Below are 24,792 nucleotides of genomic sequence, written 5' to 3'. Positions count from 1 at the left end.
GCTGTGTGGATGGGGCCTCAATGTAGATGTGCCCTCAATGCCACATAATCTTGAGACTTGAAGCTTCTTGTGGCACCAGAGCACTCTGACAGCTCAAAATACTACTAATTCAATAGCACTGAGCATGGGCAGTTAAAGTGATGCCAAACTGCGTTCGTAGACGCCCCCTCAGTGTAAGAGAAAGGGGGGCGCCTCGATGGCTTGCCACCACAGGGCTCCACTCTTTTCCCTCAAAGTGCCTCAGACTGGATTGGAACACAGAGCAACATTTCCCCTCAGTGCTTGACTCCCCAGTCTGTTTGAGTTTCCCTCCCATTCATCCCCTTCCCTTCTCTATAACTCACGGCGGGTTCCAGCCGGTCCCCTTCCATCCTGGAGTCGGTTCTTGGTGTTGCTTCCTTCCCGGGGCGCGCCTCGTGCCTGCTTCTCTCTCTCTCGCTCTCTCTTTCGTTCACTCGCTCGCGCGCTATCGGAGCGCGAGAGAGCCGCCTGGAACGAGCGAGTGGGGCGGGCGGGCGCGCGCGCGAGAGAGGGGCGGGCGCGCGAGAAGCGGCTCCCAGGCGCCCAGCAGCTGCTTGTTTGCTGCCGTTGCCACTCACTGGCCGCAAGGAAAGCCAAAGCAGAGGAAGGGGCGGGGCCTCGGAGGGGGCGGGGCGGGGCGGCAACGTCGCCCTGGCAACGACGCCCACGCCACAATGGGAAGCGGCCACCTGGCACCTTTGGTAGGCCAGTCTCTCTCACTGAGGAGAAGCAAGAGGAGAAAAAGGCCCAGTGGGCTTCCCTCAGGGGACGTTTCTTCACTGTGGAATTAATGCAGTTTGGCACTGCTTCAGCTTTAACCGTGTAGACAACCCCATAATCCCCTAATTCAAGCTTTGGGTTGTGACAAGAGGTGCTGTCCTCCTGACATCTCCACAATCTCCAGGCCACCACAGATCACGCCCAGGCCCCACAAACACTGCCATATAATGCAATTTAAAACTGCATTATGTGGTCAGTGTAGACCAGGCATGGGCCAACTTGGGCCCTCCCTCCAGGTGTTTTGGACTCCAGGTGTTTACTACCTAGAACAGGGGTCCCCAAACTAAGGCCCGGGGGCCACATGCGGCCCATCGAAGCCATTTATCCGGCCCCCACGGCACAAAGGCAGAAGGGGGTTGGGCTAAATGACCCAAGGGTTCTCTTCTTCTCTTCCAACTATTATTATTATTATTATTATTATTATTATTATTATTATTATTAACATTGAGGCTGGGAGGCCATCTGTTGGGTGCTTTGCTTGTGCTTTTGGTGCCCAAAAGCAGAAGGGGATTGTACTCAATGGCCCAAAGGGTCTCTTCCAATCCTCTTTATTATTATTATTATTATTATTATTATTATTATTATTATTATTATTATTGCTTAGTGGCCAACTATAGTCCGGCCCTCCAACAGTCCGAAGGATCATGAACTGGCCCCAGTTTAAAAAGTTTGGGGACCACTGACCTAGAAGAATCCTCCACCTTGTGTGACTGGAGCACAACAAACACCGTATATGTTTGCTTGCCCACTATGCCCTGCCTCATGTACAGAGGAAAAACTGTTTGAAGCTGCAGACAATGCGGTCACTGTTGTCGCCGTTTTTGGTCCAATTTTTTTTTTTTCGTGTCAGGAGCAAGCGGAATTGCCTATGGAGTGAGAGAATTGGCCGTCTGCAAGGACGTTGCCCAGGGGACGCCCAGATGTTTTGATGTTTTTACCATCCTTGTGGGAGGCTTCTCTCGTGTCCCCGCATGGAGCTGGAGATGATAGAGGGCGCTCATCCACACTCTCCCCGGGTGGAATTCAAACCTGGCAGCTTTCAGGTCAGCAACCCAACCTTCAAGTCACAAGGCTTTTATCCCCTAGGCCACCAGAGGCTCCAAAAATTATTTAACCACTTGTGTTTCCTCTATTTTTATGGGTTTTATACTTATTTATGCATTGCTTTTGACACAAAATTAAAAAAAAACTGGTATTATTTTTGGGTAACCTTGTCTACGTTGTACCCAAACCCTGTGATATATTTGTCTTTCAATTCATAACCTTCTGATGGTATGGCTATTTGCAGACTGTTGCAGCAAAACCAAAGAGGCCTATGGAAGAAAAAGCATTGTTGCATGTGTTTGAGAACAGGGTTGTAGAAAATGAAGAACATCAATTGCAAATATATATATATACTGAGAGTAACGATTAAATGGTCAGTTCTGTTCCTTTGCAGTTGGTGAGGGTCCAAATGGTGTTATATGGTCAGTGTAGACTAGGCATGGGCAAACTTTTTTGCCTTTGGGCTGCATTGTGGGCCTGACTGAGAAGGCCGGGCCAGGCCAGGAGGAAGGGCACCTGAACACACACTGGGTGGGAAGGTCCCAGGAAGGAGAGGGCCATGAGAGGGTGGGGATGGGAGGGAGTGGGGCAGGGCATGGGACATCCTCAGGTTGTCCTCCTGGCATAAGAATGAAGCTGCTTGCTCCATCCTTATGCCGGGAGGAAAACGAGACATGCAGCAACTTCCCCGATCTCCCTCCACCGATCCTCCTCCCCCAATCTTCAGGCTGTCCTCTTGGTATTATGCCGGGAGGAGGGCGAGACATGTGGCGGCTGAGAGTGCTCCAGAGGGCTCCCAGCTGCTGTGTGCCTTCCTCCTCCCTCCTTTCTGCATAAGGATGGGCCACCGTGTCCTTATGCCGAGAAGACAAGGAAAATGAGGAGGGCCTGAGGTAAGCGTCCAGGAGCCACATCCGGCCCCCAGGCCTTAGTTTGCCCATGCCTGGTGTAGACTGAAATAATGTAGTTGAACTACATTATGTGATTCTACACCAGGCATGGGCCAACTTGAGCCCTCCCTCCAGGTGTTTTGGATTTCAACTCCCACCATTCCTAACAGTCTCAGGACCTTTCCTTTTCCCCCTCAGCCGCTTAAGCGTGCAGCTACCTTGTGCTTGGTATTCATACAGTGTTTCATAAATGTTAGTGTTCAATCTAAGATGACACTGAGATATTTAGGATGAAAATAGTAAGGGCATGTTTCTTGTAAAAGGCTGATCTTTCCAACCAAAAGCATTGCTTTTAAACATTTTAAATAATAACAGGATGGTCTATTTAAATGCCAAATTGCAACGATTTCAAAATCAGATTAATAGAAACAGTGTACATTTTTAGCTAGCAAAGATATTCGCATCGTCATGTTTAAATATGTGAAAAGGTGTCAAAAGGAAGAAGGAGCAGGCTTGTTTTTTGGTGACTTGGAGACCAGAACTTAGAGCAATGGGTTCAAATTACAGGAAAGGAGATTCCACCTGAACATTAGGAAGAACTTCCTGACCATAATTGCTGTTCAGCACTGAAACTCTGCCTTGGAGTGTGGTGGAAGCTCCTTCCTTGGAGGCTTTTAAACAGAGACTGGATGGCCATCTGTCAGAGGTGCTTTGACTGTGCTTTTCCTGCATGGCATTGGGTTGGACTAGATTGCCAATGTGGTCTCTTCCAACTTCATTATTCTATTATTCTTCTGATTTTATTTTTTCTGTATGGTAAAAAATAGCTATGTGGGGCATATGAAGTCTATTAAGATCGTGTTACTAAAATTTAAATCACATCTGAACAAAGATTATTGCAGAGTTAACCCCTCTATGTCTCTACGGATTATGCACCCATGGATTCAACATCTTGAAAACATTTATTTATTTATTTATTTACTTACAGCATTTATATTCCGCCCTTCTCACCCCGAAGGGGACTCAGGGTGGATCACATTACACATATAGGCAAACATTCAATGCCTTTTAACATAGAACAAAGACAAACAAACATAGGCTCCGAGCGGGGCTCGAACTCATGACCTCCTGGTCAGAGTGATTCATTGCAGTTAATTGCACTGGCTTGCTCTCCCGCCTGCGCCACAGCCCTGAGCCTAAAATAAAATAAAGAAGTCCCAAAAGCAAACCTTGATCTTGTCTTTTTACACAAGGGATACCCTTTCATTATCCCACTATATATAATGGGATTTGAGCATCTACAGATTTTGGTATCCATGGAGGGATCTTGGAACCAAATCCCAGTAGACATCAAAGGCCCAGTGTATTGCCTCTAGTGATTTCTATGGCTATAATGCTTAAAGCAGGGGTCCTCAAACTTTTTAAGTGGAGGGCCGATTCACAGTCCCTCAGACTAATGGGGGGCTGGACTATGATGAAATAGTCACAAATTAAGATTGTTGTTATTGTGTACCTTCAAGTCATTTCAGGCTTAGGTCAATCCTAAGTCTAAAGTTTAGGACAGAGGCCAGGTCAATAACCTTGGGGGTCCCATGGGCCTTAGTTTGGGGACCTCTGATCTAGACAATCTCATAAGACCATAGGTAAGCAAAGAGACCTCCAAAGACCATCTAGATGGTCTCATAAGACCATAGGTAAGGAAAGGGACCCTCAAAGGCCATCTAGATGGTCTCATAGGACCATAGGTAAGGAAAGTGACCTCCAAAAGCCATCTAGATGGTTTCATAAGACCATAGGTAAGCAAAGAGACCTCCAAAGACCATCTAGATGGTCTCATAAGACCATAGGTAAGGAAAGGGACCCTCAAAGGCCATCTAGATGGTCTCATAGGACCATAGGTAAGGAAAGTGACCTCCAAAAGCCATCTAGATGGTTTCATAAGACCAAAGGTAAGCAAAGAGACCTCCAAAGACCATCTAGATGATCTCATAAGACCATAGGTAAGGAAAGGGACCCTCAAAGGCCATCTAGATGGTTTCATAGGACCATAGGTAAGGAAAGTGATCTCCAAAAGCCATCTAGATGGCCTCAAAAGGCCATAGCTAAGTAAAGAGACCTTCAAATACCATCTAGATGGTCTCATAAGACCATAGGTAAGGAAAGGGACCCTCAAAGGCCATCTAGATGGTCTCATAGGACCATAGGTAAGGAAAGTGACCTCCAAAAGCCATCTAGATTGTTTCATAAGACCAAAGGTAAGCAAAGAGACCTCCAAAGACCATCTAGATGATCCCATAAGACCATAGGTAAGCAAAAAGACCTCCAAAGACCAGGTAGACTTAGGTCAACTCTAAGTCTAAAAATTAGGACAGGGGCCAAGTAAAAGACCTTGGAGGGCCACATCCGGCCCCCGGGCCTTAGTTTGGGGACCCCTGGCTTAAAGCATTTTCTGGGAATCAATCTTGCCATGTCCTATGGAGTTATGAGCCCCACTTCCACTTGATCCAAAAGCTGCTTATGCTTTCTCTGTATAAACTTGCTTAAAGATAAAATGGAAAGGGGAGGTAGAACAGGAGATACTTCTTACTGCTGATCCTGAATTCCATTTGATTAACATGAAGTTATAATTCATTCTAAAAAGAAACACAATTCAGAGAAGTATCTTCAGAACTAGGCAGCAGACATCTTTATCTACCTTGAGCAAACAATCCATCACGAGGAATAGAGGGGAGGGGAGGATGTTGAAATGCTACCTGAAGTTAGGTAAAGTGAACCTTCTAAAAACACAATAGCCACACATTTAGACCAACAGTGTCCTCAGCGCTTTCTTTCTCTCATTTTAATATACTGTAAAGGGTTTAATTAAAAGGAATTAACTAGTATTTCAAAAACCCAGAGGACTGCTCAATCCGGTCTATGTATTTTTATAAAGTTGATTATTGACATAGCATTTATGTTTTCATTATCATTTGTTTCTTCTTCTGCGATGATTGAGATCTTTCATGCTCACTAAAGCGACTAAAACTTCAAGTTTTATTCTCACAATTGTTTACAATTCGTACATGGAAATGAGACCAGCTAGGTGGAGGGAATCATTAGGGGCAGAGCAAAGGTTTGTACACTACAGATTGAATGCAGTTTGACACTACTTTAACTGCCATGGCTCAATGGAATAGAGTTATAGTTTTATGTCTTTAGCCTTTTCTGCTAAAAGTGCTGGTGCCTCACCAAACAGGATTCCATAACATGGAACCATTGCAGTTAAAGTGGTGTCAAACTACATTCATTCTACAGTGTGAATGTGACCACAGTCATCAACACAGCATACATTTGTGTAGTATAGCTCCACTACCACATTAATATTCTGTACAATATACATTTTGTCTGCTTAGCAGCCTATCCGAGCAACAATATGCTTAAGTTTGAAATTGTAAAGAGGTTACAGTAACTATTATTCTCAGCACCTTGGAATAAAATTAACATCTTAAAATACTAGCTTCTTAAAATAAAATTAGTGGCATTAAAAAAAATGGAAGGAAAAGTTGAGAAGAAGTACTTCTTTGTTAGGCTTCCAAGTGTTCTGTTTCTGCAGTTCTTCTGCAAACATGAAATGCCTATGGTTAATTTTACCCCGAGCTTGGAAAACTTATTTTTGGACTGCAACTGCCTAAACCTGTTGGCTGCCATGGCCGTTGGCATGCATGCTGGCTATAGTCCAAAACTGAACTTTTTCAAGTGGTTTTAATATGAGCAAGTAATCCTAACAGTTTATAATCTGGATACTGAGTTATGTCTCAATTAGTGATTATTCTTGAAACTAGAATAGAAATCATGATGAGACATAACACTTCTGAATTGAGGCAAGTAGTGCAACAAAATAATTCTTTTCTGGTTTGAACTGTAATCTGAACCAGAGAAGAATTCACTCCCATTCATCTATTTGCCTGGCACCTGGCATGACTTGGGTGACAGGAACAAGGTCACCCTTTCTTGACATTTTAAAATATTGCCACTGCAGATTTTTAGGCTTTCTTGTGCCTAGAAATTTTAGTTTTCCTTAGCACTTAGCTCTTTATTTCTTTTGCACGATTGTCTAGTGCCTTGGAAAACATTATATTTTACACTTTATTTCACGTCTGAATACAGCTGTAGCAACCCACCCACAGCTGCTAAGTTGGAAAGGATGTTTTTAAAAAGTCCCTTTATCAATGTATTGTCAAAGGCATTCATGGCCGGAATCACTGGGTTGCTGTGAGTTTTTCCGGCTGTATGACCATGTTCTAATAGCATTCCCTTATCATTACTACTTTTGCAACCAGTACCAGTGATAAGCGGGTGTCCACCAGGCCAAACAATCAGAAAGATAACACGAGAAGTTTGGGAGCAAAGGGGGTTGAGTGAGAGGCACACAAAGTCATACTATTAGTTATAACTTCAGGAGCTTGATGGAGTCTGAATTAGGCTCAGAGTAAGCTGAACTATTTTCTTCGTGGTAGGAAAATAGTTTTCCATGTCTGGTTCCAAAATGAATAAAAACAGGTTATTCATCTATCACTAATATCATTTTTGTATTATGCAATTGAAAGGAATATTGAATCAAGAGTTTCTTCATGTTAAAAAGTGTTATTGATAGGAAATCAATAAAACAGAGTACTAGGCCAGAACCTCTACTTTTCTATTTGTAGAATAGGTTTTGTAGTTCCACAGCACATTTGCACTTTGACGTGATAGAGCTAGTTTTGCCATTCAACTTAGCCTTACCTGCAAACCTTCAAGGCATTCCAAGATGTTGATCTTTTGTTGTTATATTAGTTCATGTTGTTTCTGACTTATGGCACCCCTAAGATGACCCTATAATAGTGTTTTTCTTGTCAATATTTGTTTTGTAGATTTACTTTTGTTGTGCTCTGAGGCAGAGAGTATTGACTTGGCCAAAGTGGGTTTCCACAGCTGGGTGGGGATGCAAACTCTGATCTCCAGTGTTGTAGTTCAACATTCAAAGCATTACACCATCCTGGTCTTACAACAGAGATAGATAGATAATCTGTTATAATATCTTCGTCCTTCCAGAATTTTTTTTCCAATAGCACTCACAGCTGTTTAAGCTAACCTACCTCTCAGTCTTTTCTCTGTTTTCAAGAATATTCATGATTAACAACAACCATTAATTCATATAGAATAGATCATTGTGCAATTGTTGTGGACAGTAAAAAGAAAACCTTGGGCTGTCCCAGTTTTAGAATAAACAAAGCCTTATTAAGACTAAGTTAACACAATCAGCATGTATTCACTAAGCATTAGACAACAATAGGTTATTTTGTGTACACAAGGTAGATCCATTATAAATTGCTCTGCTGCCTATCCCAATTTTTGTTATTGTGAAGAATTCTTGTGAGAGACTACTCTGGGAGTTCTATTTTTGAGAGATCAAAGGGATTAACCTGTTGATATACCAGTTTGTTTGGGCTTTAAGGTGCTTTTAAAATCAGTTTGAACTATCCTGTTTGTTTACCATACACATTCAAACTGCCATGGATCAAAAGGTCAAGAATGCATTTCACCTAGCTGATATAACATAAAGTAAGATTTTAATTTATCTTAATTCTGTTGTTATTTAACACTATTTTTTATCTTGATTTTGTATTATTACATGTCCTTTATTGTGCATTCTGGTTTGTTGTTGTTTTCTTTTTTGTAAGCTGCCTTGAATCTCAGACTAGGAGAAAGATGGAATATAAATAAAGTGATGAATAGATGGGTGGGCATGCCTGCATATTTCAAAGCACCACTTTAATCTGGATAGTTGTACAATTGTGCCGTTTCATAATCCGCCACTTGTCTTAGATGTTCTTTAAGATGCATCAACATTGTATGTTCAAAGCAGCAATCCATTACTTCAGTGGAAAGACTAAGTAATCACAAGTTCTTATCTTGTGTAGTGAAGAACCAGATATGACCTCATCAGACGGGGCAATTTGCCCATCATATGCTGCTTGCTGTCCCCTTTTGCAACTGAGCTCATTACACGGTACACGGTGCACATATTACTTATTTATTACAGTACAAGGCATTGAATATTTGCTTCTTTATGTTTGTGAGCCACCTTGAGTCCCACAGAGAGATGGGGTGGGTTATAAATAAAGTGTTGTTGTTGCTGCTGCTGCTGCTGCTGCTGTTGTTGTTGTTGTCGTGTTGCCTTTGAAACAATGAGGGAAAGCCAGGCAGTGGAAGCTTCTCTCTGTGGGATGAAGCTAGCTGTAAGTTGGGCGATATGAGTCAATTGTTTCTTGCCCATTGCAGAGTCTTGGGCTACACTGTGACATCATGTGCTTTTTTCCTATTTCTTTACTATATCATTTCCAATCACATTAAGTTTTTAATAAAATATTTTATACCAGTGATTACATGTGAATACCAGTTACCCACATGAAAGCCAGTGTGGTGCAATGGTATGAGTGCTGGAATAGGATTCTGTGAGACCAGAGTTCAAATCCCTACTCAGCCACAGAACAATATTTTTCTGAGTCTAAAAACAAGAATGGCAAACCTCCTCTAAACAAATCTTCTAAGAAAACCCTATGATTAGGTTCTTGTAAGTTTGAGACAACTTGAAGGTACTTAACCACAACAAAAATCAATACCTACTATTGCATTCATTATGAATGCATACATTTATAAACTGCCTTTCAAGATGAGAAACTGGGGGAATGTATATAAAATAATAAAATGAACAGAATAAAAGAATAATTCAAGATCTTAGAACAATCTAGCAGAACTCACAAGAAAGCCCAAACATTAGTATTGTGGACATCATCATATGGACCTCCTTGATGCAGGGGACACTGAGGGAATCCACAGGGCAGCGGGGCAAATTGTGGGGCAGTGGGGCAAATCCGTCACCCAGCACCCCACAACACATACCAGAAAGCATACCTTTCCAGCATGCACCCACACTGTCCCCATTATTTTCTTTCTGAACACAGATAGTCTCCCATGTTCAGATTTATCCCTCATAGAACATTTTGCCGGCGCAGTCAGCATGGAGCCCCACCGGAAGTAGACGTGCGTCATGTGATGAGATTTGGCAGGCTCCAAGCTGTCTGCATGGGCAAAGTGTTCTGCGACAAGGAATTTTCCCCATGTGATGAGGTCCTCAGTTGTTCAAAAGTAAGTCTCAATGAGTAAAATAGAGAGTATTCCCAAGTAAGCATTATAGGGTTACAGGCTAAAGCCAACTCTTTCCACCCTCCACTGACTTCTGTTAGGATTGAATAAAACAATTCTAGTCCACAAGGGCTCCAGGAGAGACAGATTAATTGCTTTGCTGACATAATTACACTGCTGCCTGTTGGGAGAAGAAGGGGCTTGAATGCTCTCCTGACCTCATAGACCCTGGAAATGACAGATTGTGAGCTGCTTCCAGCACAGATACATCGACATCTGCCCCTGTTTTCTCAAAAGTAAGTTTCCCGTGCTTAATGGAGCTTTTCCCCCATTAAGTCTATAATGATGCTTACCTCCTAATTTACCCATGCTTGTTACATGGGAGCACTGTAAATGTCACTGAACACAATGACATTTACTTTTGGATAGGATTGCACCTGTCAAATATTGATAGGCTACAGTAACACGAAACAGTTTGAAGAAGACACTTATATGAGAAAACAGCCTCTCAGAATTCACAATCTGGGAATGGACTTATCTTTGACACTTCACATATTACAGGATACAGTATTTCTAATTAAAGAAGCATGCAAATTTGGAGGGGGAATCTATTCTGTTTCTTTCTGAAGTCAGATCAGGAAACTTAACAGGGCAAATTAGCAGCACGTAGACCAGCTATGGGCAAAGTACAACGCTTTTCAGATGTTATTGGATTGCAACTAGAATCAGTTGTAACCTGGTGGGGAATGCTGGGAGATGCAATTCAGCAACATGAGAACTGTTTGTTCATTGCCAATGTAGGAGAAAAGGTCATGTTTGAAACATCAAGGAAAATACAAAACAAGAGCAACAGCCCTCTTTTTATAACTAATTGTCCATAAACCAAACCAAATTTCATTTGTGCCCACAAGGAAAGTAAGATGGGATACAATTTTACTAAAAGGACAAGTCATGCTATTGTCGCTAGTCCCCGAGGTCACAAAAATCTTTCTCTTGACCTTATTGTGTAGGGCAAGGATGACGAATATGTGGTCCTCTATTTACTGCCCCGTCAGCCCTGGTCAGCATAGCCAGTGATTATAAGAGTCTGAAAAGTTACATCCAAAACAGCAAGAAGATGGCATATTCCCCATTCTGGGTTTGATGAGTTAGAACTGAGGAGTACACAAGTTAAAAGACGTATCTCTAAAACCTACCTCATATGCACCTGTTTCTTTCCCTTAAAGTATGGGCACTTCTTGACAAGGCTTTTTTGGTGCTTTCTCTCATTCACACAATTCGGCAGCAGGGCCACAAAAGGTTGCCCTCTATTTTCTACTTCTTCCATCTTTTTTTCTTACCAGGAAATCCCCTCTCCCTGTTTTGTGAATTATGAAGTTGTAGGCTAATTTGAACAAGATTTATTATGAGAAAATGGCATACAAATAAACTGAGTATGATTAGGGGCAAGCACTTTAACGTCTTTGGGGATCATAAGAAAAGTTGTAAGCCTAAAAAACAGAAACCCTTGCTGGCATCAAAATAATGGGTGGCTGCCACTGTTGCACAATCAGACAGGTCTGTAGCCACTGGGGTGGGGGGTTCAACCCCCCCCCCCAATTTTTCAGTTTTTTTAAAACTGGTTTACTCATGAATTTTAACTGATTAATCAAATCCCCATGAGTGTCCACTGAAGTTTATCAATGGAGCCTGATTTCTAAATTATTTTGCGTTATGAAACTACTCTTCATCATTCGCTAACCCCCCTCCCCCTTCCCCCAAATTTTCTTCTGGCTGTGGTCCTGCAATTAGATTTCCACTCATCCCAATAGATTTCATTCCCTTCCTCTTGTTTCTCTAACCCCAATTTTCTAGAGTAAATTTGAGAGGCAGGGAGGGAAGCTTTAGTTAATGATATCTGATCCTCTTGCAAATGGATACTACAGGATATGAAAAATCTCAAATGCTTTGCTTGTTAACAGGCACAATATTTATATAACCATTTTCTTATGCTCTGTAGTATTGAAACCCTATCCTGAAGGAAACAAAACCAGAGCTGTCATTTAACAAGACAAAAACTATCACAAGTTGTGTATTTCAAACTCCTGCTGTCAGACAACAAGCACCATTCCAGACAAGGAAACTTTCTTCCTGTAAATAAAGGGTATGCATAAGATGAGGAAGTGGTTTCCTCCTTTAAGTCCAAATCCTACTGGAAAGGATTTGGGCTCACAAACAGTAAAAAGAGGAAGCTTCAAAGCAGCCACTGAGACATGTTAATATGCTCACGATCATGTTTGTCCTTTGTGTTCAGGGGGGTTAATCTAGCCACACATCTGTTACAACCTCTTCATCCAAATGCTCAATTTTAGTCCAAGGACATACATCACACTACAATTGACAGCAAAGGCTAAAAGTGTATATACAATGTAGAATAAATACAACTTGACCCCACTTTAACTTTCAATCTCAAAGTTACAAAACATAGGCTGCCCATTTCATGTGATAGAAGAGAGAAGAAGTACTAGGAACTGACATGAGGCATCACTCCAAATGGGATTTGGTTTTCAGAGTTTCAGAAAGATGCAACCGTTATTGGTTTCCCCTCCTAAACTACATTTACAGGCCCTGAATCATTTCCTTGAAAGATGACAGCCTTTTCCTATTATACTCTCTATCTGTCATAGTAAAAATGCAAGTATTTTGAGGACTTTCACTTAGCAACATGGGGCCATTGCTGTGGCATCAGTGAATCCTAAGGAACCATAATTAACTCCTAGTAGGCATGAGAAGCACTGACACAATTCATATGCACCCCCCCCCCCTTTTCCAGGCTGAGAGCGATGTGCAAATCTGAAAATAAAGGCAAATATAGCCAGCCAAAAATGCTCTAAATTCCACACCGAATTAAGTTCTTCACAGATTTTTTTTGTGCAGTGCCTCTTTATATACTGTAAAGAATGGTATAATTAAAATGAAAAAAGGTTTTCAAATTGGTAATTAAACAGAAAAGTTTAAAGTCCCGAGTCAACTTTGCCAATTGAGTTCACATTCTGTTAACATTATCTTGATCCAGAACAGCCCCTGAAGTCATATATTGTGCAACTGAACATATGGTTACCACTGTACATGCATGCAATGTGTGCCATGGCTTACCCTATCTGCAGTGCCTTAACGAAATACAATTAACCCTTGGTATCTACTAGGACTTGGTCTAGGATCCCCCATGAATACCAAAATCTGTGGATGCTCAAGCCTCGCTGTATACAATAACATAGTAAAATTCTGCCCCTTATATAAAATGGCAAAGTCAAGGTTTGCTCTGGGATTTTTTTATTAATTACAAGATGTGGATGGTTGAATCTGTGGATATGGAGGGTTGACTGTATTCATTTTCTCTTTAAATGTTCTCTATATTCATGTTGCAACCTGCAATGAAAATGGAATTTTTATTGTTGCTATTTGAGGGATACATGCTATTCAACACTGTGAAGATACAAAGGAGTTGCTATTGTTGTTGTTTAATTCTAATTGGGAATGTAAACCTTAAGATATATTGGGACTGAGGGAGTATGTATCTTAATTCCCTGAACATCTTGCAACATGCAATGTAGTGCAGAAGAGCCCTTAGGCAGGGACTTGCTATGACATAGCTAGCTACATCCAATGTATCATATTCTAATTGCTATACATTTAATAAGTTAAACATGTAAATGTTTAGCATTGCCAAATGTTGACATGTTTAACATTGTTCCAGTAAAGATTCAGTACAGAACAGCTTCCATACCATCCAGAGGTGGAGGTTAGGGGCAGAATATCTCTTTGGGAAAAGCTACTTTCAGAAGGATGACTTTACACTGCATCATGATAATACTGCAAGTCCTTCTCTTCTACTTCAAATTCTACAATCTGTTCTGTAACACTAATGCACTCCTGTTTTTGAAGACTCTTTATACCTTCTCTGGGTATTTTTGTCAAACTGGAACACTCTTTAAGATGAGCCAGGAAAGCAAGTCATGTAAACTATACTATGTTTTGTTGGCTCTGCTCATCACGCCAACAAGGGGCCAGTGTGTGCCAAAATTCCCTACAAATATGGGCTACAAGAATTAGAAGGTTCAAAGGAAAGCATTTCCAAATCCTGCAATTAGAGCTGTCTTGAGCATCCTAAGATAACACAGCAAAGTAGAATGGATAAGCATGTACACATGATACAATCCTTCCCTGCTGAGAACCTTTGTCCTTTTACCATCAGCTCTCCAGAGCAGGCCTTGAGCTGCCGTGATCAAATGACTGACAACGAACCAGAGAGATCTAATTTCTCATCCTCCAGGCTGCTGTAACATAATGAAATTTCAGTCAGCTACGATCTATAAAAACACTCTGCTTTAGGCAAAACAATATTCTCTCCCACTCTGTACTCTAGATATGTACTCTTGATTTACATCTAGTCCTTTTTGATGCCAACAGTGAGCTGTCAACCCTTTAAAATACAGGGAAAGGAAAAGAATTGCCAGCCACCTTGGATGACGCACAAACCTACAATGAATAGCTTCACTTTGGAGGCAATTCCATAACTTTCAGTTAACAAGTAACTTGAGTCCAGTGTGAAGAGCATTTATTCCAAAGCTTTGAAATCTTTGAGATAAAAATTCAAAAGTTTCTTGGTTTTGTTTTTAAATTTTTCTGACCTTTCTCATTTCATTTTTGAACCTCCAACAAACTCTCAAAAATGGAAAATGTGAGCATAGAGAAATACCGGTAGTTTTGTTGCTGACAACTCCAGCTTCCAATCAAGTTATGATGTATTAGAGATCTTGTATATACTTCTAATCAAAATTAGAAGCATGGAAGGAATTTATTTCATTGTTTTCTTGTGGCAAAGAGGGCTAGTGCTCATGACCAGAGATTGAAAAGTTAGGTATTTGTCCCTAAGATTTATTACACTAATTAAAAAATAAACTGTTTCCATTATTCACTATGGTAATGAAATAATAAAAGTAACTTAAGTTCGTTGTTACTTTGCTTGCTGTTTTCACCCAATTTTGTTGTATTATTTTTCTGATGGGAAATCCCTCAGTTTTTAAACGAGAATGGCATTAAACTTGAAAATCCTCTTACAATGTGCCTCTAAAGTGATTTAAAAGTAACTTTTACATGAATCTAGACATTTTTACTCCTTACAGCAGTAAAGAAGCTTCACTCTTACTTAATTTTTAAAAAATGTCACCCCATTACACTCTCATTGTCACCAAAAAATAACTAGCTTTAGGTTGTTTATTTACTAGTTATTTCCAAATTCCAGCCAGTGCTTCAAAAATTCACCACTTTCGTGTCCTACTGGTATCTACCTAGCACCTACTATCCAACCACAACCTGATAAAACTCCTGTAGTGCTTTCCCCCTGGATGTTAGTATAGAGTACTCCCTTCTTTCTAAAAAAAAAAAAAGTGATATGCACTGTTAATTTACAATACATTGCTGATCCTTCCAAGCATCCATAAAAGTAGCATAGCTGGAGGAACAGGTGTACAATGATCTTTTCCCATCTGCTACCTCCTTTTCACTACTTGAAGTAAAGCCATGAGGATGAGCTAGCCCGCTGAGCTCCGCAAAAAACAGGGGAATGACTCTGGATACCAGGGTTTGAATCACCACTTGATTATTGGAAACCCACTGGGTAACTTTGGGCAAATCAGAGAGAGTAAAGGCAAATTGCATCCAAACAAATCTTGCCACAAAACACCTTATGGTCACTATAAGCCAAAAACAACTTGAAGACACAAAACAACAAACTTCCAAGCTCTCTTCTATCACTATAGAAAGCAATTCACAAATGAACATAACAAAATACTTTGAAACCAAATGTGAACAGTCCTCTAAAAACAACTTTCTAGATTCTCCTTGTAAGAGTTCACCTATACCTATAAAACTGTATGGCGAATTTACTCCACAACTATTATATTTTGTATGTGAAGTTTATGCAAACAGCACATATAACTGCAGAGAACAACTCTTTAAAATAAACCACAAATGTTAAAGATGCATAGCACAAAATCCCTAGATAAATGTAAAGGTTTTCCCAACACTAAGTCTAGTCACGTCCGACTCTGGGGTTAGTGCTCTTTTCCATTTCTAAGTCAAAGAGCCAGCATTATCCATAGACACTTCCTAGGTCATGTGGCCGGCATGACTGCATGGAGCACCATTTACCTTCCCACCGAGGTGGTACCTATTGATCTACTCACATTTGCATGTTTTCAAACTGCTAGGTTGGCAGAAGCTGGGGCTAACAGCGAGAGCTCACTCCACTCCCCAGATTCGAACCACAGACCGCAAGTTCAGCAGCTTAACCTGCTGCACCACTGGAGGCTCCTACAAAACCCTACAAGTCTAGAAATCTGGCAGGCTTCATCCCTGCTGTGTTCTGAAAATGTCATTGAAGTTTACCCCTCCCCCCCCCCCCAAAAAAAAAAAGATTTGCTGATGTTCTCATTGTAATAAAACAAGGAGAATTTTTACTTTAATTTGAAGGCAAAGAACGATGGTAACCTGAGCAAGTTGCCATCTGAGTCAAATAGCCAGGGTACAATTATTGTTTGGACATCTGTAGCCAAGAAGGAACGTATATGATATAATAGCTTTGTTCATTTGGTGTAAAGCTTCACAACATTAGGTTTTCCAAATTGAACTTTACCTCCCCAGGTCTAACATATTATACTAATTCAAAAATAAAATACCTGAAGAGGTGGTCTAGGGTCTTCCAGAAGTCCGTACAAAGAAATTCAGAGATCAGCTGGAAGACCTATATTGCATAGAATTGGCCTAGCGCTGTGCACAGATCACTGAAGCACCTTTCCCATACATTTAAATTAGAGCAACCTCACTGCGTCCTCTTGAGGTGAGCAGCCTAGGAAATTCTAGTGGACAGAACTAAACTACATAAAGACAGACAGTGTCCTTCCAACTAAAGCTGCTCGGTGATCCTGAAAATTGGCAGTTGTGCTATGCCTTAATTGTTCAAGTGACAGATCTTTAATACATCAAACTCCTGGCCAGAGAGAGGAAATGGTGTCTCACTGAGATATCAATTTCATTCATTTTTAGAAGTAATACCATCATGGAAAAAACAGCTTAGTTTCAGGACAACAGATGCTTTAAATATGACAAAGTATGCCAACAAACTAGAGAGAAAGAGTGTTCCATTTGAAAATATTTGAAATCAAGGTAATACATTCCTTTCTTAGAACCTAGCAGATTCCTAATTCTGCCTAAGCCAGTTATTTCACCTCCCTGATCATACCAATCATCTCTTGATAGAAGTGAAAAATTGAAAACATAAAATAAACTGAAGGCTCTTTGGTCATGTTTAGTAGCTAGCTACACATATGGAACTCAAAACAAAAGTCTGGAGAAAAAGTTTCTGGACCTCTTTTTTGCCTTCCAAAAGATGTGCATGTAATTTGCCCTTAAGGTTTATGAAATACATTAAAGTATATTCAGGTATAACTCATTAAAGCATTTTAAATGTTTCTTTTATCATGTCACAAGTGACTTGAGAACATACTACAATTTGCTTCTGGTGTGAGAGAATTGGCCGTCTACAGAGATGTTGCCCAGGGGATGTGTTATTGTTGCTGGAATGTGTTACCATCCTGCTGGGAGGCTTCTCTCATATCCCCGCAAGCTAGAGCTGACAGATGAGAGCTCACCCCATATTGAACATTCAAACCGGCAACCTTCAGGTCAGCAACCCAAGCTTCAGGTCAGATGTCCAATTGGCACAAGGATTTAACCCATTGTGCCACCATGGCTCCAGACTGTAAGCGTTGGGATTTCTGGAAGTTGAGGTCCAAAACACCTGGAGGGCTGAAGTTTGCCCATGCCTGCTTAGCCCCTCTGCCATTAAGTGCTGGTGCCTCATCAAACTACAAATCACATGATTCCATAGCATTGAGTCACGACAGTTAAAGTAATGTCACACTGAATTTTATAGTGTAGATGTACTCTAAGTCACTTGAACTACATCCAGCCCTCAACTGCTTTCCAGAATTGGGGGGGATCTCCAAGCGCTCTCCAAAATGGGTTTTGTACACATGAGAGGCAATAAATCTGCTTCTTTTGCAATCCCTTTCCACTCCAAAATTCTGTGTTTGTATGATTCTATCATACTCCTCACTATGTTTTGATGGGTTGTGAAATGAAATAGGGAATGGAGGTGGGCAAAAAGAGGCAGCCTCTGAACAAGGCAGCGATGCCATGGCGCCAAGGCAGGAAAGGGTAGTGTGAGTCACAGCTAGGAAAAGAGACACGGATGAGCGAGGGCCACTGTTGCCACAGCCAGATCCTGCTACTGCAAAAACTGCCTTCAAGGGCTTGGATTATGCACTTTCAGGTTTCCATTTCCCCTTAAAATGGCCCATGTCCTATGATGCTTGACTATTGATTAGGATTACTATCTATGTTTTAAGTTATTTTAACTTTTGTAAGATGTGTTATTATACTGTGATTTTATTGTGTTACTGTTTTTATTGATGTAATACTGTTTTGGGCTTGTCCTAGTGTAAGCTGCCCTGAGTCCTTTGGGAGATGGAGCAGGGTATAAATAAAGTTTTATCATCATCATCATCATCATCAGAGGTAAAAAAGCTTAGAGACCAGTGGACGTGATAGAAGTGCAGCAGAAGAGGCCTCTAAGTGAGACGGAGGCATAATTGTACCAGAACAGGAAAGGGAGGTATGGGCTGAGGCTACTGGCAGGAGAGGAGACAGTAGTGTGCATATTCAGGGAGAGGATTAAGATATTTACATTTTTCCACTTTTGTTGTTATCTTGCGCTCTTAGCCTCTGGGCAAGTTAAGGGCCAGTTATACTGAATTGGGGGATGGAGGCATATATATAAAATCCCAACCATTTTTGATAGCTTGCTACACCTTGTGTGGCTAAAATAGGAGCAATTTCAGCCTTCAGCACTGAGGGTTCAAAAACTCTACATGCAATACCTCTTGTCCATATTTCTGGTTAAATGGTACACCAGTCTACCAACCCCCTTCACCTGTTATTGCCCAGCAGGACCACACTATTCACCAAACGAGGACTGCCCCTCCTGGTACAAGAGCATACAGTTCTATGGTAAACATTTCAAGCCTATTAAGCACATAATTCTCAGGGGACTGAAAAGCTCATCTAGCAATGAATGCCAATGTGAACCCATCCTCCAGCCATTGCAGGCCCTCATTTGACTTTTAAATGAATTTCTAGCTAACACATAACAGAGTGCATATGAACCATGACTCTGTTGAGGAGACTGGAAGACATTTTAAAAACTGTTTATGAAAATATTCCCATCAATTCCATTATTCTGTGGCATAAGGCCAAAGCGGAACATTTGCTAAGACAGCAGAGTCTACCATACACATATACACTTACACAAGACAGCTATAAAGAACATAAGGTCAAATACATGGCAAGGGAGATCCCTAATATATGGTTTCTGCTTCTCAACTCACAAAGTGCACTACTAACACATGGCTAACCAAAAATACTTCTGATTGTGTTATTGACACCCAGGTTAATGTGGGTTTTATGTTTTGTCTAATATATATATTCTGCCCCTTCTTGAGTTCACTGGAGGAGTTTCCAAAATAAATTTAACATCAAATTTTTTTTAAAAAAATTGAAACCTGAAATTAAAGACACACCGTGGAATATTAGTATGTAAAGCAATCCTGTAGCACCTTTGAGTCTGCGGATGATGTTTGTAGTATATGATTTCATAGATGAAAGGTGCAGTTACATTGCAGTTTGATGCCACTTTAACTGCCATGACTCAATGCTATAGAATCCTGGGATTTGTAGACCTTATAATAATACAATTCCTTTGGCTTTGAGTAGTGGCAATAAAAGTGGTGTCAAGCTGATTGAATTCTACAGTGTAGAATATATATGCATCCTATGTTACTAAGGTGCATACAAAAACTTGAATTGTTACAGATCAACATTAAAAATAAGCATGAATGTAATGGCCAAATGCATGTACCCACACATCCAAAATTAAACAGAGGAAAATAAAAACAAACAGAAAGTTAAAACACTAAGTTCCAATTAATCAATTTCTTTATTGTGTCAGAAGCAAACCGAGGGTACAAGTTGTAATGCATTTGAAAAAACAAAGTTTTAAAAAGTTAAAAAGTGACTTGCAACATCAATTTTACTACTACATTATTACTAAAAACACTTTAAAACATATTTAAGTATAGCACCATTTTCTCAACAGCTAGTGAGTTTCTTAAAGTCCCTTTGAATAAAAGGATCTTTCTATGAGGCTAAAGGGAAACAGGGTGGCACCATACCAGACTTCCTTGGTTGGCAGCAAGGTCCACCGCCCAAGAGAAGCACCAAAAACATGCTTATTCATTATCAAAAGAATTATTTTTTAAAAAAAACTACTGCATTGGTATGTTTCAGTATTATTTTTATTACTATTTATATCTCACCTTTCTCTATTGAGACTGAGGATAGCTAACAGTATATTAAAAATACAGATGAAAGTTATACAGACTTTGGAAGCGCAATAAAGTGGTCTTGTAGCACTTTTAAAGACAGAACAGTTTATTTCAGGATAATGTCAACAAATCACACTGTAGGTATCTGAATGGCTGGGTTGAATTAATCTGAAAGAAGAGTGCTAGTGTAATGCAGTATTTGAGTAATAGACTGAGATTCTGGGAGAAGATTCAAATTCCTTCTCGGCCATTGAAACCCACTGAATAACTTTGAGCAAGTCACCCTCTCTCTCTCTTAAAGGGAGGCAATGGCAAACCTCCACTGGGGGAAAAAACACTATGGTAGGATCACTACAAATTGGATTAGAGGGCACGGAATGACTAAGGTGTCACATGATTTTCTGCTTTTCTTGTCATAGTTTTCCAAGGTGGTGGTTGTTGTCTGTTTTCAAGTTTTTTCTTGGCAAGATTTGTTCAGAAGAGGTTTGCCGTTGCCATTCTTTGAGGCTGAGAGAGTGCAACTTGTCCATAGCCACCCAGGGAGCAAGGATTTGAACCTTGGTCTTGGACTATTCTTGCCAACAGCTATGTAGCAAGTGACTGCTCTTGGGTTTGCTTTGCCTGAAAAGCCAAAGAGGGGAAAGCCAGCTGAATCCACCAAAGCCTTTCCTTTGCTGGGAACAGCTGTTGTGGCTGTCATTTTTGACGCAGGGGCATCTGACCTATACATGCAATCAAAATAGACAAGACTCTAAAGTTGTTGAATAAGAAACTATGGCATAGTGCTTTGAACTAGGACCCTGGAGACTGGAGTTTGAATCCCTGCTCAGTTATGGATGACCTTGGATGAATTGCAGAGTTCATCTACAATGCAGTTTGACACCATCTTAACTGCAATAGCTCAATGCTATGGCATCGTGGGATTTGTCGTTTTACAAGGTCTTTTGCCTCCTCTGCAAAATGGTGTTGGTGACCCAGCAAACTACAACTCCCAAGATTCCATTGCATTAAGCCATGGCAGTTAGTTGTGTCAAACAGCATTCATTCCACAGTGTGCATGCACCCCTAAACCAAGAAATTGGTAGCATTTGCAAATTGTTCTCCTGCAAATTGCATATGAAGAGCAAACCCACATAACCTATCTTGTCCGTAACTTGAGGAACTACCTGTATAGAGTTGTGGGTTTACAATGTTTTTAGCCTTCTCTGCCAAAGCATGCTGGTGCCTCACCAAATCACACTTTCCATGATTTCATAGCATGGAGCCACTGAACAGTTAAAGTGGTGTCAAATTGCATTAGTTCCACAATGTGGATGCCCCCATTGAGTGACCAAAAGACAAAATGTTAAAGCTTATGGATGGCTATGAGACTGGGAGCAAAATGAGAGTGTTGCCTTCCAAATAGGAATTCTGCCCCTGCTATGACATTTCCCTTCGGTAAATGCCTGCCATTGCAGCTGGGTAACTTAAAACCTCCATTTGAAGGAAGAGTTTAAGCATCTCACGCCAAGGGGCCAGGAAAAGAGGATCCAGCAAAGAGGAGAAAGTTTTCAGTGGTAGGGCTCAATCAATGCTATGGAATCCTGGGATTTGCAGTTCAGAGGGGCACCAGCCCTCTTTGTCAGAGAACACTAGAGACTTAGAATCATAGAGTTGGAAGAGACCTCATGGGCCATCCAGTCCAACCCCCTGCCAAGAAGCAGGAAAACTGCATTCAAAGGACCCCCGACAGATGGCTATCCCGCCTCTGCTTAAAAGCCTCCAGAGAAGGAGCCTCCGCCACACTCAGAGGCAGAGAGTTCCACTGCTGAACAGGTCTCACAGTTAGGAAGTTCTTCCTATTGTTCAGGTGGAATCTCCTTTCCTGTAGTTTGAAGCCATTATTCTGCATCCTAGCCTCCAGGGCAGCAGAAAACAAGCTTGCTCCCTCCTCCCTATGACTTCCCCTGGACACAGTATTCCAGGTGTTATCTAACCAAGGCAGAATAGAGGGGTAGCATGACTTCCCTGGATCGAGACACTAGACTCCTATTTATGCATGTCAAAATCCCATTGGCTTTTTTAGCCGCCACATGACATTGTTGGCTCATGTTTAACTTGTTCCCTGCGAGGACACCAAGACCTTTTTCACATGCACTGCTCTTGAGCCAGGCGTCCCCCATTCTGTATCTTTGCATTCCATTTTTTCTGCCGAAGTGAAGTATCTTGCATTTGTCCCTGTTGAACTTCATTTTGTTTGTTTCGGCCCATCTCTCTAATCTGTTAAGATCGTTTTGGATTCTGCTCCTGTCTTCTGGAGTATTGGCTATCCCTCCCAGTTTGGTGTCATCTGCAAACTTGATGATCATGCAAACTTCTAGCCCTTCATCTAAGTCAGTGGTTCTCAACCTGTGGGTCCTCAGGTGCTTTGGCCTACAACTCCCAGAAATCCCAGCCAGTTTACCAGCTGTTAGGGTTTCTGGGAGTTGAAGGCCAAAACCTCTGGGGGCCCACAGGTTGGGAACCACTGATCTAATAATACAGATGTTGAACTGAAGTTTGTAAAACTAAAACTTCCATGATGTCATTGCACTGAGTTATGGCAATCAAAGGGGGGTGTCAAACTGAAACCTGGGAGTGGCAGTTTGGCAAGGCACCAGCCCTCTTGGGAAGAGACTTACCTTACCTCCACTTAGACCCAGTTACTGCTCTTCTTCCGGACCATTCAATAGAGGTTGTAAGATATTGTACACAGACAACATTTGCCTTGCCCCCAGTGAATTATGTTCACTGTGCCTGACTATTAGCTATTGCTTGAGTATGTTTTAATGTATTATATGTTTTGGAGACTCTGGTGGCTCAGTGTGTTAAAGTGTTGAGCTACTGAACTTGCAGACTGAAAGCTCCCAGGTTCAAACCCAGGGAACGGAGTGAGTGCCCGCTGTTAGCTCCAGCTTCTGCCAACCTAGCAATTCGAAAACATGCAAATGTGATTAGATCAATAGGTACTGCTCCGGTGGGAAGGTAATGGCGTTCCATGCAGTCATGCCGGCACATGACCTTGGAGGCGTCTACAGACAAAGCTGACTCTTCGGCTTAAAAATGGAGATGAGCACCAACCCGCAGAGTTGGACACAACTGGATTTAACGTCAGGGGAAACCTTTACCTTTATCTTTATTATATGTTTTATGATTTTATGTTTATATGTTTTAAATGCTCAAACTTTGTCTCCTTCACCCAAAAGCAACTTAGAATACACCATTGCACCTTAATTCTAATTGCCCTCCCTGTCACTCCTTTCTCTAAATTGGTGGTCCTTTTTATCTCATTAATTTATTTTCCAAATTGGCTTTTACTGTTATTTTATTGCATTTGTATTCATGCCTGATTTTATTGTGTCTTATGTGTTTGCATATGCTGTTTCATCTGTTTTATTGTTTCTCAGGCTTTGCCCTGTGTTAGCCGCCCCGAGTCCCTACGGGGAGATGGAGGCCGGATAGGAAAATAAAATTATATTATTATTAGTATTATTATTACTATTTTATGTTATTATTATTATGTATTTATGTGATTGTATTTTATTGTGTATCGCTGGGCTTGGTCCCCATGTGAGCCGCCCCGAGTCCCTTTGGGGAGATGAGGCGGGATATAAGAATAAAGTTGTTATTATTATTAAGAGAAGGGGGAAGATCTTGCAAAACTGCAACTCCCAGGATTCCAAAGCACAGATGCATAGCAGTTCAAGCAGCATCAAACTGCCTTCATTCCACAGTGTAGATGCACCCTCTACTTTTAATATCCGAGAGGATAGATCGCTCCTCTCTCCTCTTAGTGGTAGAAGTAGGATGGTGATGGTGGTGATGGTGAGCCTCCCCGCCCCTTCGGCGTGGAAGAGAGACTACAACAGCCCAGACCAGGATCAAACACCGCACACATTTGTTTCCCCTTTATTTTGCATCTGCAATGAGTTCCAGTTAACGAAAAGGGGAAGAGGGAAGCCTTACCTTGCCTTTCTCCAGCAACTCCACCAAGTAGCCGAACTTGCTGCCTTCCTCCGCCTCCGGCATCATCCTTGGAGGAAGAGGGAGAAAAGAGAGCAAAGGGCGGCGAGGGCAAAGACCTCTCCTCCAACTGCAAAGGAATATTAATATTAATAATAATAATAATACCGCCTGCTTGCCCACTTTGCGGGGCTCCCTGGAAGGCAATGGCTTTGCCAAAGGACAAGGAGAAAGAAAGCGGAGGCGGGAGGAGGCGAAGAGGAGCCAACGGAAAAAGAAGCGGGAGGAGGGGGGAGAGAAAAGAGATCTTAATTGTTCATTAGCTGAACTCCATCTCGGGACGCTTAAGCTCCGCCTAGAGGAGCCTGGCTCCTTCTCTGTCCGCCTCCCCCCCCTTCCTTACATCACGTTCAGAGACTCATAGAGTG

General features: G+C 41.4%; 1 protein-coding gene across 3 annotated transcripts in view; it reads right to left on the bottom strand.

Annotated features, from left to right (window-relative positions):
* The window catches only part of trim36 (tripartite motif containing 36), a 60,959-nt gene extending 36,448 nt beyond the window's left edge, over window positions 1-24,511 (bottom strand). The window contains exon 1 of one of the 3 annotated variants that reach the window (XM_016994850.2): window positions 24,368-24,511. In XM_016994850.2, coding sequence (XP_016850339.1) covers window positions 24,368-24,433 — 66 coding nt within the window. In that variant the 5' untranslated portion in view covers window positions 24,434-24,511. Of the gene's footprint in view, window positions 1-344; window positions 611-24,367 lie in introns of those variants that run through there. The other 2 variants (XM_062972170.1, XM_008114024.3) reach the window with 2 other exon arrangements.
* Between the last annotated feature and the right edge of the window lie 281 nt (window positions 24,512-24,792).

The sequence above is a fragment of the Anolis carolinensis genome, chromosome 2 (genome assembly GCF_035594765.1).
Source record: "Anolis carolinensis isolate JA03-04 chromosome 2, rAnoCar3.1.pri, whole genome shotgun sequence".
NCBI lineage: Eukaryota > Metazoa > Chordata > Lepidosauria > Squamata > Dactyloidae > Anolis > Anolis carolinensis.
Note: the sequence above shows the minus strand (reverse complement) of the source record. Positions and strands in the feature narration are given on the sequence as shown.